The sequence below is a fragment of the Loxodonta africana genome, chromosome 11, assembly GCF_030014295.1.
Source record: "Loxodonta africana isolate mLoxAfr1 chromosome 11, mLoxAfr1.hap2, whole genome shotgun sequence".
NCBI lineage: Eukaryota > Metazoa > Chordata > Mammalia > Proboscidea > Elephantidae > Loxodonta > Loxodonta africana.
In genome coordinates this window covers 27,891,699-27,907,235 of record NC_087352.1, presented here as the reverse complement: position 1 = coordinate 27,907,235, position 15,537 = coordinate 27,891,699, and the positions used below count along the sequence as shown (strand labels likewise).

The 15,537-nt window shown below is 46.7% G+C and overlaps 1 protein-coding gene across 1 annotated transcript; it reads left to right on the top strand.

Moving 5' to 3' along the window:
* The first annotated feature begins 341 nt into the window (after positions 1-341).
* Positions 342-14,778, top strand: LOC135232835 (zinc finger protein 154-like). The gene is made up of 3 exons (XM_064294309.1): positions 342-840; positions 4,074-4,200; positions 9,598-14,778. Exons 1-3 carry the CDS (start codon positions 808-810, stop codon positions 9,666-9,668), a joined length of 231 nt encoding a protein of 76 aa, XP_064150379.1. The 5' UTR covers positions 342-807; the 3' UTR covers positions 9,669-14,778.
* Positions 14,779-15,537: the final 759 nt, after the last annotated feature.

Genomic DNA, 15,537 nt, shown 5'->3' with positions numbered 1-15,537 from the left:
GTGGTTAAGAGTTCGGCTTGTAACCAAAAGGTAGGCAGTTAGAATACACGAGTTGCTCCTTGGAAACCCTATGGGGTGGTTCTACTCTGTCCTATAGGGTCGCTATGAGTCGGAATGGACTCTAAGGCAATGGGTTTGGTTTTTCCAGCTGGGATCTTAGAAGACAGTATTCCTCCAAGACCCTAAAAAAGCCTCCACACCTTCTGCAAGGATCTTTTCTGCAAAGACTTCTTTTGCCCAATTCACTTGGAAACGTACAATTTCACAATGTTTTCTCCACCACCAAGGGCTCTTTCCAGGAAATCGGCGAACGGCTCCTTTAAGCAGCGGCGAAGCCCCTCCCCTGCATTGGAGGCCCAGGACGCCAGTCCCAGAGTACCTGGCGGTGCCCTTAGACCTCTGGCCCTGCGGGTGGATCCGCATCCTTCTTCTTGTTCTGTAGAGAAGTGCGAACTACAATAACCAGAAAAGCCGTAACACAGTTGAGCCTATGAAGGCCCCCAAAAATGGGTATTTCCATTCGTGCGCAATACGTCAGGGTGGAACTTCCGGCGTCTTCCTCATGGCGGCCCTTTTGATTCCGTTCAGAGGCGCTCACTATGTTAGAGGCTACGGAAAGTCGGGTGTACAGCAAAGTGATGGGACCAAGGAGACACGAGAGGAGGCGTTGTCACCACTGCATAAGGAGTTTCAGAGACTCGGCGCCGGCGCCGCACTAGTTGACCCGAGCCACGCCGGACTAGAGGCAGCAGAAACGAGCGCCCCGTTTGCCTGCCGCTCCTGGCCCGGCTCAGCCCACAGGCTCCGATGGCGGCGGCTAAGCTGAAGGACCCGCCTCAGGTAAATGATTCCGGGCTGCTTCTGTCAGTGGGACAACCAGAGGACTTTGATAGTACTGGGTCATATTTGAATTTGTCAAATACTCTGTATGCCAAGTACGCGGTACCACGTGGGGAGGCCAGGGAGGTGCTATAGTGTGGGGCAGGGAGGGAGATGAGGCTGTGGGAGTGCTGCTCTTGGAGAGAGTGTGGGACAAAGAGTGGTGTGTAATTGGAAACAGTGTTAAAACCAAGGTCCTAGTACTGGGGACTACGGGAAAAGGTAAGCCCATATTTGGTTGTGTCAGGGAGATACATTCATGGGGACTTTAGGAGAATTGCCTGACAAGAGGGGGTGCAGCCCTGTATGCCAGGCCCAGAACTTAGATGGTGTCTGTGAGTTGACACATTGATCAATGGGACCACGGGGGAAGAGCAGGCATCAATGACACTAAGGCCTGGCATCTCCTCTGAGGTGGAGAGCTCAGAAAGACAGTGAGCAGAAGATGGGAATGTGGAGGGAAAAACTTGGGGTCCCGAGGAGAGGTGCTAATCAAGGAGCGGACTGTTGTCCCATCCTAGAGGGTGGTCTGACCTTTGAGTACGTGACTGTGTACTTCTTATATGGTACTAAGTTCAGGCCAGGGATTAAGTAGAGCAGTACATATTGTTGCAGTCGATGGAAGAATGTGGGGAAGGTTGTCCCAGGCTTAGGTAACTGCATATGCAAATGCTTAGAGGTTTTTAACTTAACCCAAAGGAGGTCTGTGGATGCCGTAGATGGTCTGTCAGGTGCTGCAAGAAGAAGTGAGACTAACATAGGAAGGCTGGTAAGCAAACAAACAATCTCTGTTGCTGTTTAGTCGATTCTGACTCATAGCGATCCAGTAGGACAGAGTAGAACTGCCCCATAGGATTTCCAAGGAGTGGCTGGTGGATTCAAACTGCAGACCTTTTGGTTAGCAGCCATAGCTCTTAATCACTGCACCACCTGAGCTCCAGGAAGACCAGTAAACAAGTAGAATTTAGGACTCACAGGTCCCACAGAACAAACTACAGAACACCTCGACACAGGACCACACAGGGTATTACACCCAGGGGCCAGGTAACAACAAGCTGGAACTGCAGGAGAGGGCAAGGAGGGTGGGGTCTCCAAGTTAGTGAACACTTAAGTCTTATTGGTCAGTTTAAAAGTTTCTGGTGCATTAGTGCAGGAATATGGAGAAATTTTTTTCAAAGAGAGTCATATGGGACATAGCTAGGAGGAGCACGGAGTAACTACAGTAGGTGATTGAGAGACTGGGTTATAGGATATCAACAAGGTCTTTATCCTGAGAAGCCGTATGGTACACAGCTAGGAGGGCTAGTAAGATTCTACAACTGTTGAGATACTGTGTGACAAGACTTAGAAGGAATTAAGGGATGCCAAGGCAACAAATTATGTAGGCCACACATTGGCCTCATGACAGAAGGTGAGGCTGAGCTGCAGTCTTTAGGAAACTGAAGGTTTCCCTTTTTTTCTCATGGGAATAGAGAGCAAGGGGCAGGAATCAGGCTTGAAATATCTTCCTGAGAAGTTGAGCGTCTATTCTGGAGGTGATGGGGAGCAGTGGGAGTTTTGAAGCAGAGGAGGGAGGTGATCTGACCCGGGTGTCGTCAACTCCCTGTGGCTGCAGCTTGGAGACCAGACTGTGGATATGAGGGGCCTGGTAGGGAAACCAGGGAGGGGGCTACTGCAGTAGTCCAGGTGCATGTTGACGGTGGCTGGACCAGTGTGGTGGCCGTGAAGGTAGGAGGAATGGTTGGATTCTAGATTTGATTTTTAAGTTGGGATGCTTGGATTTTCTGATTTTTTGAGTAAGAGAGTAGGGTAGGAGTCAGGGATGACTCCACGCTTTTTGGTTGTTGCAGCTGGAAGGATGGAAGCCCCACCAAGTAGATAGGGGAGCTGGTAGTAGGTGTAACTTTGATTGGGGCCGTGTTAAGAGTATGAGGGTATGTCAGAGAATAATGAGTTGAGGTATTAAGTGGGCAGCTGGACAACAGATTTGGAACTCTGGAAGGAGGTTCAAGATGGAGACATCTTTAAAGGTAGTGGCCAATGTGTGAACCAGGATAGAGCTGTGAGTCCTGTTTAATAGGGGAAGTCTAGTCATTGTGGTAATGCTGATAGCATACCAGGAAGGGGAGAGTGGAGGCTGAGGACCCAGCTGCTTGGTCTGTGTTTGTGGGTGGTGTGTGTCACAGACACAGGTGAGGGAGAGAAGTGGCCATGGGAAGGGTGTAGGCAAGAGGATGATCTGGAAGGTGGCTAAGACTTCCAAGGGGTGAATGGACATGAGCTGGTTGTGGGGGCATAGGAGTACTACAGACAAGATGACAGTGAGGCGAGGATTAGTTCTTATTTACCTTGCTGTGGACACACGATTTTGTTGCGACCCTTGGTGTGGTCTGAGGTGTTTCACTCTGGGATGTGGATTAGCTATGAGCTACAAGTGGTCATTTGGAAGTCACTGGGCTACTGAGGACTGGCTTCGAATGATGGCTAGGTGGAGAGAAGAAAGCTGTAATTGGTGTGGGTTCAGCATGTGCAGCATAAGCTGAAGAGGACCAAGGGTATCTGAGATCCACATGTTTCTGGGTGGCTGAGGTTAAAACAAGGAACAGAGTTAGGCAGGGAGGTCTTTATAACTGATTCACGGCTACTCTATCAGTGGGGACCACCAGAGGTCTGGGTCTGGATCCTGTTTGAATTTGGTAAGCACTCTCTGGTGCCATGTGCTGAGTACCATGTGGGGAGGCCAGGGGGTACCTGTGGAGTAGGGCAAGGAGGGGGAGGAGGCCGTGGGAGAGAGTGTGGGTCAAAGAGTGCTGTGCACGTGGAGATGACTGTGAACTGATGGTTCCGGGGCCTAGTATTGGGAACCTAAGGCTGAAGGTAGGCCCGTATTTGGTTGTATCAGGGAGATACATTCTTGGGAACCCAGGAGAATTGCCTGACAAGAGGGGGTACAGCCCTGCATGCCCAACCCAGAGGTGAGATGGTGTCTATCTGCCAACATGCCTGTTGGTATTGGTGGCTGACATAGCGATCAGTGGGACCAAGGGGAGAGAGAACATCAGTGACACCAGGGCCTGGTATCTCCTCTGAGCTGGGAAGGATGGTAAGTGGAAGATGAATATGAGGAGGGATGAAGTTGGGGTCCCAAGGAGAGAAGCTAATCATGGAATGAACTGCTGTCCCTATCATGACAGGGTGATATGACCTTTGAGGATGTGGCCATTGACTTCTCCCAGGAGGAGTGGGGGCTCCTTGAGGAGGCACAGAGGCTGCTGTTCTGCGATGTGATGCTGGAGAACTTTGCGATCATAACTTCCCTGGGTAAGACCCTCACACCCACACACTTGTCCCACTCTAGTCTCTGTTTCCTTTCCCCAGAGACAGTTCTGTCCTTCCACAGCCAGACTGTGGCACTGGTACCTTCTTCATGTTCTTGGCATGTGTGCTGTGGGGCTAGGGTTGAGCCCCTGTTCTGAGCAATGTACTCCCTGAGCACTGGCACCACCTGGTGCCCACACGCTGCAGGGAAAGGGTCTGGGAGTAGGAGTCTTACAGTCAGCTTAATGGAGCTCAACTTTCTTGCCTTCTTCCTGGCAGCATGACTGTGTCTGGGTTCATGACACCTCTGTGTCCAGGTTGTGCCCCCTTCCTCTAGCTGACATTTCCTCATACTTGCCTGGAATTACAGGCAGTGTCATGGCCACTAGTTACGTGGACCATGGGCTGTTCTTGCAATAACCTCCTTCAAAGGTTTTCCTGTTTATAATGCTGATTTTCTCTCCTGTGGTCTATTGTTGCTGACTTATTGTAGACCACTGCTGGCTACTCTTCTGTCCTATGTGTCCCTTGGGACTTACCTCATGTAGGTCTCATATAGTTGCACAATTGGGACTGGGGGTATACCCTGGTTGCTTCTGAGGGTAGACGTGAGAAGATGGTCTCAGAGGTGGCCTGGCCCTGCTGAGTGGCAACTGGGAAGGGTGTTTTAATTATATTGCCTTGGATAAGGTATATGGTAAAGTCAGGTACAGATCAAGAGACTGAGACCATGAAAGTATTAAAGGTTTTATTATAGTCATAGTTCCCTGGTGAGAACACCACATGCCGTGCCAGGCCACTCAGAACGTGGCCACTAAGGATAGGGTAACAACAAGCAGAAATTGTTGGAAATGCTCTGTATGGCAAACAGAACAGGGTTAGCTAGATTTCACAGGTTTTCTGAGGATTGGGCATTTTGAATAATTCCACAGGCTCTGGGGCATGGGACATCCTGCTTCTTTGGGACCTGGCCCATGGTGATTATGGTGGGTGTGTAGTGATCCAGGAGTGTGAGAACTCAGGGGAGTGGTTGGAGAGCACTTAACCTGCTGCTCAAGAAGGGGAACTGACGAGCCTTTGACCAGGGCCTCAAAACTGGGTCTAGAGAGCATCTGTGAGATACTGTATTACAGAGGACATGATATCAGAGCTTTGTTTAAGTCATATCAGGAACCTGCTCTGTGTCCACCAGTGTTTTGGTGGAAATGGCAATGGCCACACGTCATTTCTACCTTTTCCTCCCTATCTTGACAGTTTGCTGACTGTTATTTCAACTGTGCATGTAGCCCATGTCTACCTCTTTGGCCTCCACCCATCACGTATTCCTCTCCACTGCTTTATCTGCGGTGCGCTTCAATATTGGCCCACATGTAATGTGTCATGCGATGTGTACATATCCTTAAATACCACCTTCCCAGTTCCAGCTGGGTTTTCCTGGGCCTGAGCACAAACAACTTCTGCACAAAAGGCATATGTTACCAGTCATAAGGTCCTACTGAAGGCTGTTGGCAGAGGAGTGAGTTGGAGACCCTGCTTTATTCCTGTGTTGCACCACATCTTAGTGTCCTCGAAACCTCACAGTTCCAGTACTGCAAAGCAGCCCATTATTCAGGCTTCCTCCAGCTCCCTTGTTCTCAGAACAAGTCCATGAATTCACTTCTTGTTGTGTCTGACGCACCTTTTTGATGGTGCATCTGCCTCCCAGCAAAGTCAACATGCATTTCATCAGCATTTCTGTGCTTTTAGGTTAATGGCATGGAACAGAGGATGAGGAGGCATCATCTAAGCAGAGCGTTTATGTAGAAGGATTATCACAGGTCAGGACGTCAAAGCAGGTTTATTCACACAGAGCACTCACCTCTGGGAGGGGGGTGTCCGAGTCTTGAAAGACATTTTGCACCTGACTGAGCAAGCAACACACCCTGGGCAGAATCTATGCTTGGGTGGAGCATGTGTGAGATGCTTCTGGATGAGAGCAAACCTTCATCAGCAACAGAAGCATCCCAGTGGAGAGATACTCTTTAAAAAAGGCATGGACGGGGCCTCATTTATGAAGAGCTGCAGATTCCATGTGTCAGGGCAACCCTTCACCTGTGAAGAGGTCAGGAACGTCTTCCCAGCAACCTCAAGCCTTTTCCAACACGCCACCACTCCTGAGAGTATAACGCCACCCAGTGCCCTTGAGTGTAGGGAGACCTTTCACAGTGGAAAAAGACTTTGCAAGTAGGGTAAATGTGGGAATTCTTCTGGTAACAAACACGCTTACTCACCACAAGAGTGTCTGTACTGTATAGGGGCTTTATGAGGGTAGCAAGTGTGAGAAATACTTGGGCTGCAAGTACACACTTGTTCAGCGCTAGGGAATTCACACTGGAGAAAGGCAATATGAGTGTGGCGAATGTGGAAAATCCTTTAGATCCAAATGTTTATTCAGTTACCATCAGAGAGTTCACAATGGAAAAAGGCCTTATGAGCGTAGTGAATGTGGGAAATGCTTTACCATTGATCTGTCCTTAAGAGATACCAGAGAAGTCACACTGGAGAAAGGCCTTATGAGTGCAGTGAATGTGGGAAATTCTTTGGCCTAGCGCCTACCTTCGTAATCATAAGAGAATTCACACTGTAGCTACACCGTATGAGTGCGATAGATGTGGAAAATTCTTTAGCTGTTGCTTCTATCTGAATAAACACAAGAAGATTCATGCTGGAACAGAATTATTTAAGTGTTACAAATGTTCAGAATCCTTTAGCCAAGGGTCCAGCCTCATTCTACATCAGAGAATTCACACTAGGCCTATGGCATATGAGTGTGGTGAATGTGAAAAATCTTTTAACCACAAATGTTTACTCCTTTGCCACCAGAGTTCACACTGGAGAAAGGCCTTATCAATATATGGCATGTGAGAAATTATGTCGCCATTGTTCAGCCGTCATTCGATGTTGGAGAATTCACACTGGTGAAAGGCCTTATGAGTGCATTTAGCCATAGCTTTTTTCTCACCTTAATAAAACAAGAAAATTCATACTTGAGAAAGGCCTTATGCATGTAGCAAGTGTGGGAAATCCTTTTTCTATAAGCATGACCTCATTTGAGACCAGAGTTCATGTAGGAACAAAGCCTTATGAGTGGAGAATGAGAAATCTGCTAGGAAAAGTGCAACCTCATTCAACACCAGAGAAGTCACACAGGAGACAGGCTGATGAGTGTGACAAATGTGGAAAATCCTATAGCTGTAAATCTGAATTCATTTATTACTGGAGAGTTTACACTGAAAAAGGTCTTAGATGTACAAGGAATGTGCCATTTCTTTGTTCGGTATGTCGACACTAGATGGAGAGTCTTTGTGAGGGACTTATCTGCCTGAATTGACCCTCCTACATTTAAACATACAGAAAAGGGAGATTCCCTGTTGGTTATAAGTATGAGAGAAGCCTTCAGAAGTTGCATTGCACTTTCTGACCTGCCAAGGTGTCCAAAGACAGACGTATGTGCCCACCTATTCACCGGAGGAAATCATGAGCATTGGAGGCAAAGGGGACATCATTCTCCTTTCTCTGACTACTGAAGGCCTGGATCTGACCCAGTTTTGGCCCAGAAGACCCAATCTGAGTTGTGCTGATGTTTTTTCAAGAAAGACTGCCTTTTTCAAGTATATTTTTGGTCTCTCATGATGCTTGAATTTATCCAGCTTCCAAGTCACCGACCTGGAAACTGCCTGCAGCACGTTGCTGTGGTGTGTGCAGTCATAAATGTCGTTTCATTTGAGTATCTTAAATCTTGGGGGTTCCACTCACGATGCTAGGTGATGCGAGAGCAGTATTAGGATCTGCCTGCATAAAGGGGTGTGGTAACATGAGTTTCTGTAGCCTTTTGCCTTGGTTCTTTGGAAAAATAGCATGGGATATTTTTCCCCTTAAGCCCTGAAGAATTGTTGCCTTAGCCCTGGTTCTTTGGAGAAATTACTTGGGGCGGGGCTGGGGGGGCGGGTGGTGCTCCCAGGTTGCTTTCTACCCTGGAGGGTTGTTACTTTTGCCCAGGGAAGATGTAATTTTCTGTCACTGGAAAATGTTAACTTTTGTACAAGACGTGAATTGATTGACATCTTTTGGGCTTCTGACTCCACCTAAATGATGGCCACAGTCTTGCAAGGAGTTGGTCTATTTACTGTTCAAATAATGGCTTGAAAATCTATCCAATAGGATTGAGTGATTTGCGGTCTATCGAGAGGACTGGTCAGTTTGGGTTAGGAGTGTCACGCCTTGAAACTGATAAGAAGTTTACTCACCTAAGCGGCCAACTCCACAGAGGTTTTTAGAGGCAAGTAGAGAAGAGGAACCTCAAGACCAGTAAGAGTATGGAGCACGGTTCTGGACCTGGGGTTCCTGTAAGGGGAACCTCCTAAGAAAAGCTGTAATAGGGGTTCAGGGTTGTAACACTGAATATGGTGAGGAGCCTGGGAAGGGGGCCCAGCTTCAGAGAGTTTGGGGCGAGGAGCCTTGAGGGGGACCAATCAGCAGAATTTGCACTGACAAGAGAAAGCTGCTACTAGGAAAGCAGCTAAAAGAGCTGAGCAGATCTGCCGCACTAGCTCTCAGCTGGGCTGGCTACAAATGGCAGAAAGATCTGAAGGCAGACAAGGGGCGTCCATGGCCACGAGGGTCCTGCTTATATGGCTGAGTGGCCTGCTCTCATGGCAGCGGCTGAGAGAGCTGTCCTGGTGATGGGAAGCTGTCCTGCTCTGAAGTAGGGAGGGATATGCTCTCCACTTTGAGGGAGCCCTCCAAATCTCATCTGTGTGTTTCCTGATCCTTATCCGAGTTGTTCCTGTTACTTCCAGGTTGATTGTGATCCTGAGTTGTAGCCTGTTATCTTAATAAACCACTTAACTGTGAGTGTGGTCTGTGAGCTCTGTGTGGCCATTGCAATGAATTATCAAACTCAGCAGAGAAGTAGAGAGTGCTGTCGTGGAGGGGGGAGGGGCAGAGGTGGCTGTTGTCAGAGATGGTGAAGAAATTGGAAAGCGGAGGTATGTCTCTCCTCCACCTCATAGGAACCGGTTTTGTGCTGGTCTTCATTCTTACCCCTCAGGACTTTAGACAGTTCCTTATGCAGCAATACAAGGGGTACACAACTCTTAGGGGGACCCCAAACTTTGTATGCCTCAGGACAATGTTATGACAGAAAACAGCGCTCTCTTCAGTTGGGGCCTAAATTGCGTTGCTGCTCAAGGCTTCTTAGGGAAGAATACAGGCTTTTTGGTCCTAAATTGTAGCTGGATGAATGCTTTGTGTGTGTGTGCATGTGTGTACATTTGTTCAGAGGTCACCCTAAAGAGGGTGAAGTTGTGAAAGTCTCCAGGGCTTTTAAGAATAACGTGACGTTTTCCCCTTGTCCACCAGGCAGATCACAGAGTGTTCAGCACTGTGGAGGCTCAGGGAGACCCATGATTGGGACGGAAACATTGGATTAAAAAGGAGTGGAGGAGACTGCAGCAAATTAGAATGCGTGTGCCTCTTCTAAAAGTGCTTCCACACACACTCCTGTTGTTACCAGCATGTTGGATTCAGTGTACAAAGAAACTTGGAACCTCCAGACTTGTGTCCCTGGTGAGATGAAGAAATTAACTTCACCCAAAGAATTTTACTTATTTTCCCTGGGTTCTGGGGGGTAACCTTTGAAACCTTGGGATCTCCTGAGTGATTGGAATATCTTTGTTATTTATGAGAGGCACTGGGCCACATTTGTAGTTTATGCTAAGGAGGTGACTCATGTTGGGGTTAGCCACACCAGGAAACCCACCACCTAATATTACCCTGGCTGCTAGGGCAGGTAGGGGAGCTGGAGATTGCGTTCAGTCACGTGGTCACTGATTCAACCAATCATGCCTACGAAATGAAATTCCAACAAAACTCTGGACACTGAGCTTCCCTAACTGTCAACGCATTGATGTGTCAAGATGACCTGTCCTGACTAATGGGGAGAGGATGTGGAAGCTCATGTTTGGATCCTCCCAGACCTTTGTTCTATGTATTTCTTCTGTATACTTTCTTGATGTAATAAAACTATAAACCATTAAGCATAGCACTTTTCTGATTTCTGTGCATCATTCGCAAATTATTGAACCTAAGGGGTAGTGGGAACCCTTGTATTTGTAGCCAGTTGTTCAGAAGTGCAGGTGGCCGAGAACTCTTGAATTTGTAGCTGGTGTCTGAAATGAGGGCAGTTTTATGTAGGACTGTGTCTATAATCCGTGTAGTCTGACCCAACTCCATGTACTGAAGTATCAGAAGAATTGCATGTGTGCAGCTGTGGTCAGAGCAAATAGTTTTTGTGGATTCCTGTAGCCACTGACTGTTCACCACAAGGCTATTGATGAACAGGCCGGAAAGCAAGGATAAAGCTGAAGGAGATCCTGGAGTCCAGGGATGTGGCTTTTATGGTCCAGCCAGCATTCCTTTTAACTCAGGTGCCAGTGGCTTTCATTGCTCTCCAATATTTGTTGGCTCTCCAGGGCAAGAGGAGAGTGATGGGGGAGTTAAATAGAGTTGCCAAACTTGATTTTCCAAAAACAATGGATGGTTTAGAATTTTATTTTGAACAATTTTTTAAAAAGCTTTACTGAGGTATAATTGACATGCAATTGTTGTTGGGTGCCATCGTGTCAGTTCCAACTTATAGCAACCCTATATACAACAGAATGAAACACTGCCCAGTCCCGTGCCATCCTCAAAATTGTTGCTGTGTTTGAGCCCATTGTTGCAGCCACTGCATCAAACCATCTCATTGAGGGTCTTCCTCTTTTTCACTGACTGGCTACATTATCAAGCATCATGTCCTTGTGTCCAGAGTAAATGAGATGAAGTCTGGCCATCCTCGCTTCTAAGTAGCATTCTGGCTGTACTTCCAAGACAGATTTGTTCACTCTTCTGGCAGTCCATGGTATATTCAGTATTCTTTGCCAACACCGTAATTCAAAGGTGCCAATTCTTTTTCTGTCTTCCTTATTGTCCAATTTTCATATGCTTTTTAATACTTTAAAAAGGTCTTTTGCAGTAGATTTTCCCAATGCATTACATCATTTGATTTCTTGACTGTCGCTTCCATGGGCATTGATTGCAGATCCAAGTAAAATGAAATCCTTGACAACTTCAGTCTTTTCTCAGTTTATCATGATGTTGGGGAAACCCTGTGGTGTAGTGGTTAAGTGCTATGGCTGCTAACCAAAGGGTTGGCAGTTCGAATCTGCCAAGCACTCCTTGGAAGCTCTATGGGGCAGATCTGCTCTGTCCTATAGGGTCGCTATGAGTCAGAATCGACTCGACAGCACTGGGTTTGGTTTTGGTTTATCATGATGTTGTAAGGATTTTTGTTTTCTTTATGTTGAGGTGTAATCTATAATGAAGGCTGTAGTCTGATCTTCAGTGCTTCAAGTCATCTTTGCTTTCAGCAAGCAAGATCGTGTCATTTGCATATCACACATTGTTCATGAGTCTTCTGATCCTGTTGTCACCTTCTTCGTATAGTCCAGTTTCTCAGAATATTTGCTCAGCATACTGATTGACTCGGAATCGACTCGACGGCAGCGGGTTTGGATTTGTTTTATACTGATTGAATGAGTATGATGAAAGGATACAACCGTGACACAGACCTTTCCTGATACTAAACCATGCTGTTTGGAATGACAGCCTCTTTGTACAGGTTCCGCATGAGCACAATTATGTGTTCTGGAATTCCCATTCTTCGCAACATTATCCATAATTTGTTATGATCCACACAGTCTAATGCTTTTGCATAGTCAGTAAAACACAGGTAAACATCTTTCTGGTAGTCTTGCTTTTAGCTACATATTTTAAATGTACAATTTGAAGAGTTTGACACACATATTATAAATCCACGAGCCTATCATCATGATCATGAATCTGTCTATACCCACATATTTACATCCTTCGAATTTTTAAATCTCTTCCTGCCCTCCCCAGCTCTCTAGGCAAGCATCCATTTACTTTCTTTAGAATAGATTAGTTAGCTTTTTCTAGAATTTTATATTATTGAAATCATAAAATGTTAATTTTTTTCTCCCAGTTTCCATCATGCATGTTATATTGAGATTTACCAGTGATGCTTAAATGAGTAATTCATTCTTTTTATTGCTGAATATTACTTTCTGGATATTTCACTGTTTATCTATTCATCTGTAAACGTTTAGATTATTTCCCTTTTTTGGCTCTTGTAAATAAAACTACTGTGAATATCTGGGTGCAGTTCTTAATATAGATATTTCATTTCACTTGTGTCGATAACTCTGACTGAAAGGCTTGAGTTACAGGCTAGGGGGTATTTATCTTTCTAAGAAACAGCAAGTCATTTTACTTATACTTCCAGACATAAGTAAACCTCTTCAGAATGCATTTCAAAAATGTAAGGGCTCTATCATAACCCCAAAAACTTAATCATGTAAAATGAAATTGTTTTTAAAATATGATCGTTATGTTATCAGTGCTGAATGTTGTTGATTGTCTCAAAAACATTTTTGTTCTTTAAGGCAGATAGATTGCAGTCAAGATCCAAAATATATGCTTATGGCTTTTAGTAGAAGTGTCTTTTGAGTCTGTTGTCCTATGGGTGCTATATGCCTCTTTTTAAATTTTTATTTACTTATTGAAGTTGCTTAGCCTTTTGTCAGTTAGAATTTGCCATATTCCAGATTAGGCTTATTGAATCTCTCTGATGTCATTTTTTTAACATGCTAGCCCTCCTGTGCACTTTATTTTCGTGAGATGGGTGGTTGAGATCTAGTGGACAGGTTTATGATGGTGACACATCTGGAATCGCACACCGTATGACTTGCCAGCACTCCAGTGCACAGCCTGGAAACAAACGTAAGTACTGTGACGGGTGTATGGTGGTGACACTGCAGCACAGTCTAGCATTGTACACATGTATGGGGGACCCTGTGTAACAGGTGACACAACCAGCATATGCAAACACATCAGAGACCTGTGTACCAACACACCACAGAGGGTGTGGAGACACAAATGAAAATACTTTCCTGAGACTTATGAGACAGGCATGCGATAGAGATGCTCCAAGGCCTCGTGTGTGGGGCACACACAATGACACAATTCCCGTAGACTAAGTGTAATGAAGCAGACAACTTGGCTTTCAGAGAACAACTCTGTCTCCCATTCTGTCAGGATTAATAGTCTGTCAGTCATTGGTTTGGGAGGAGCAGTCAGGCCAAAGCCACCTGCTAAAGAGGTGGGGCAGAAAAGTCATGGTGATATGGACATGCCAGAGTCAAAGTGCAGAATCTCAGTGCTGCAGCATCTTTCCCAGTGTTCACAATAGTGCCTGGGATAACTGGAAAGCCTTGGGGACCAGGACATGCTAGAGTCCCTCAGTATCTTTCTCATTGTCCACACTAGTGACTGACAGTTGAAGATGGGGTTATAGAACGAAGGGAGCACCCTGAGGGTGTTTAGGAGGAAGACCAGCAGGACACTGGGGCTGAATTCCTGCATGTGGTGGTGAGGGCCAGTGATGCATTTGGGGTGACTCTGATGCTGTTGGGGTGCTGGGTAGTGGTAATATCATTTATGCTAAGAGTGTTCATGCAGGTGGGAAGTGAGGTTTGTGGGGAATGGTGTGTGAGGAGGGGCTTGATCTGGTGGGTACTGGTTAGCAGATGGTCCAGGGCTCAGCCTGCAGACTGAGAAAGAGAGAAGTTTGGGAGTCTGGACCCGAGTCCCCAGCAGTTCCCCATGAGGGGACGGCAAGAAGGGAACAGCATGAGCTGACCCAGAGCAGAGTAAACATTCCCAGATCAACTGCTTGGGGCTGTGTACCCTTGTGGAAGTCACTCAGCCTCTCTGAGCCACAGATCCTTTAAGAAATAATGCAAAAAAAAAAACCAAACCCATTGCTGTTGAGTTGATTCCAACTCATAGTGACCTTGTGGGACAGAGTAGAACTGCTCCATAGGGTTTCCAAGGAGCGGCTGGTGGATTTGAACTGCTGACTCTTTTTGATTAGCAGCCAAGTGCTTAATCACTGTGCCTCTGTACTAGTTGTTTTGGGAATGTTATGTGAAGTAACTCTCAGGAGAGTCCGCCAATATTGGCTCCATATGAAAAGATGAGTCGGGGCCCTCAGCATCCCGGAGGTCTGCACAGCACCCTAGACGGCCTGAGAAGGACCCCTCAGAGGGGTCAGCAGAAAAAAGGAGAGGAGGGTGCTTACTGGCCAGGAGGCTGCAGGGAGGGAAGGGAGGCAGTGGCCCTGTGGCCAGAGACTGAATGCCAGACTCCATCCCACACCTCGAAGGGAGCTCACAGGCCATCCATGTTGCCTCTCTGGACCTGTCTCTGGGTGCAAAACTACGACGCTGCTTTAGCTGAGCCCCTGGGTTCCTAAGGATGTTAATGCTCCTGTGTGGTACCATTTTGGATGGAGGTGTTGGGAGGGTCTCACTCATGCTTCTTGCCAAACATGGGGCTGGCATGTCCCAGGCAGAGGCAGCAGGACCGCGGGGAGTGAGTCAGTCCTCAAGGTGCAGGCCTCCTGCCTCAACCCCTAGGCTGCCCCACATGGGGGCACAGGGCCACAGGCCTGAGGACACAGTGCTGCTGCAGGGTCCAGGTGAGCAGAGGCCTCAGTCCTGATACTGGCCCAGCACCTACACCTGAGCCCTCCCTGGGAGCTTAACCTATACACCACCAGGACTATTCTCAGACTCCTGACAATCCCCGTGGTTTAACTAGTGTTTGTGTACCATCTTTGGGCCTCATGGATTCCCTTGGTGGCTAAAACAGTTAAATGCGCAGCTGCTAACCTAAAGGTTAGTGGTTGGAGTTTACCCAGAGTTGTCTCAAAAGAAAGACCTAGTGAGCTACTTTTAAATAATCAGCTATTGAAAGACACTATGGGGTGCAGCTGTACTCTGTGACACGTATATGGGTGCCATGAGTGGAAGTTTAATCCAGTTACCTGGTTCTAGACCTCCATAATCACTTGGGGAGGTTTAAAAACTACCAAATGCCCACGTTTCACCACAGAGATTTTATTTCATTTGGCTTGGTTTCTGGACCAGGCAACCCCACGTGGTTTTGAACCATAGGGTAGTTGAGACCTAGTGACTTAATTAAAAATGCTGTACGGAAGGATAGGTGTCCCATCAGTACTCCCTTCACCAGCCTTTGTTGCCCAAGGATGGAGTTTGTGCCCTTGCATTTCAGGTCAAATACCAACATTTTGTTTGCATGGATGGAAATAACTTCATTCCAAAATCATGTCCCTGTCTTAAAGTCCAGTCTGGATTGAGATTTTCCATTCATTTGACA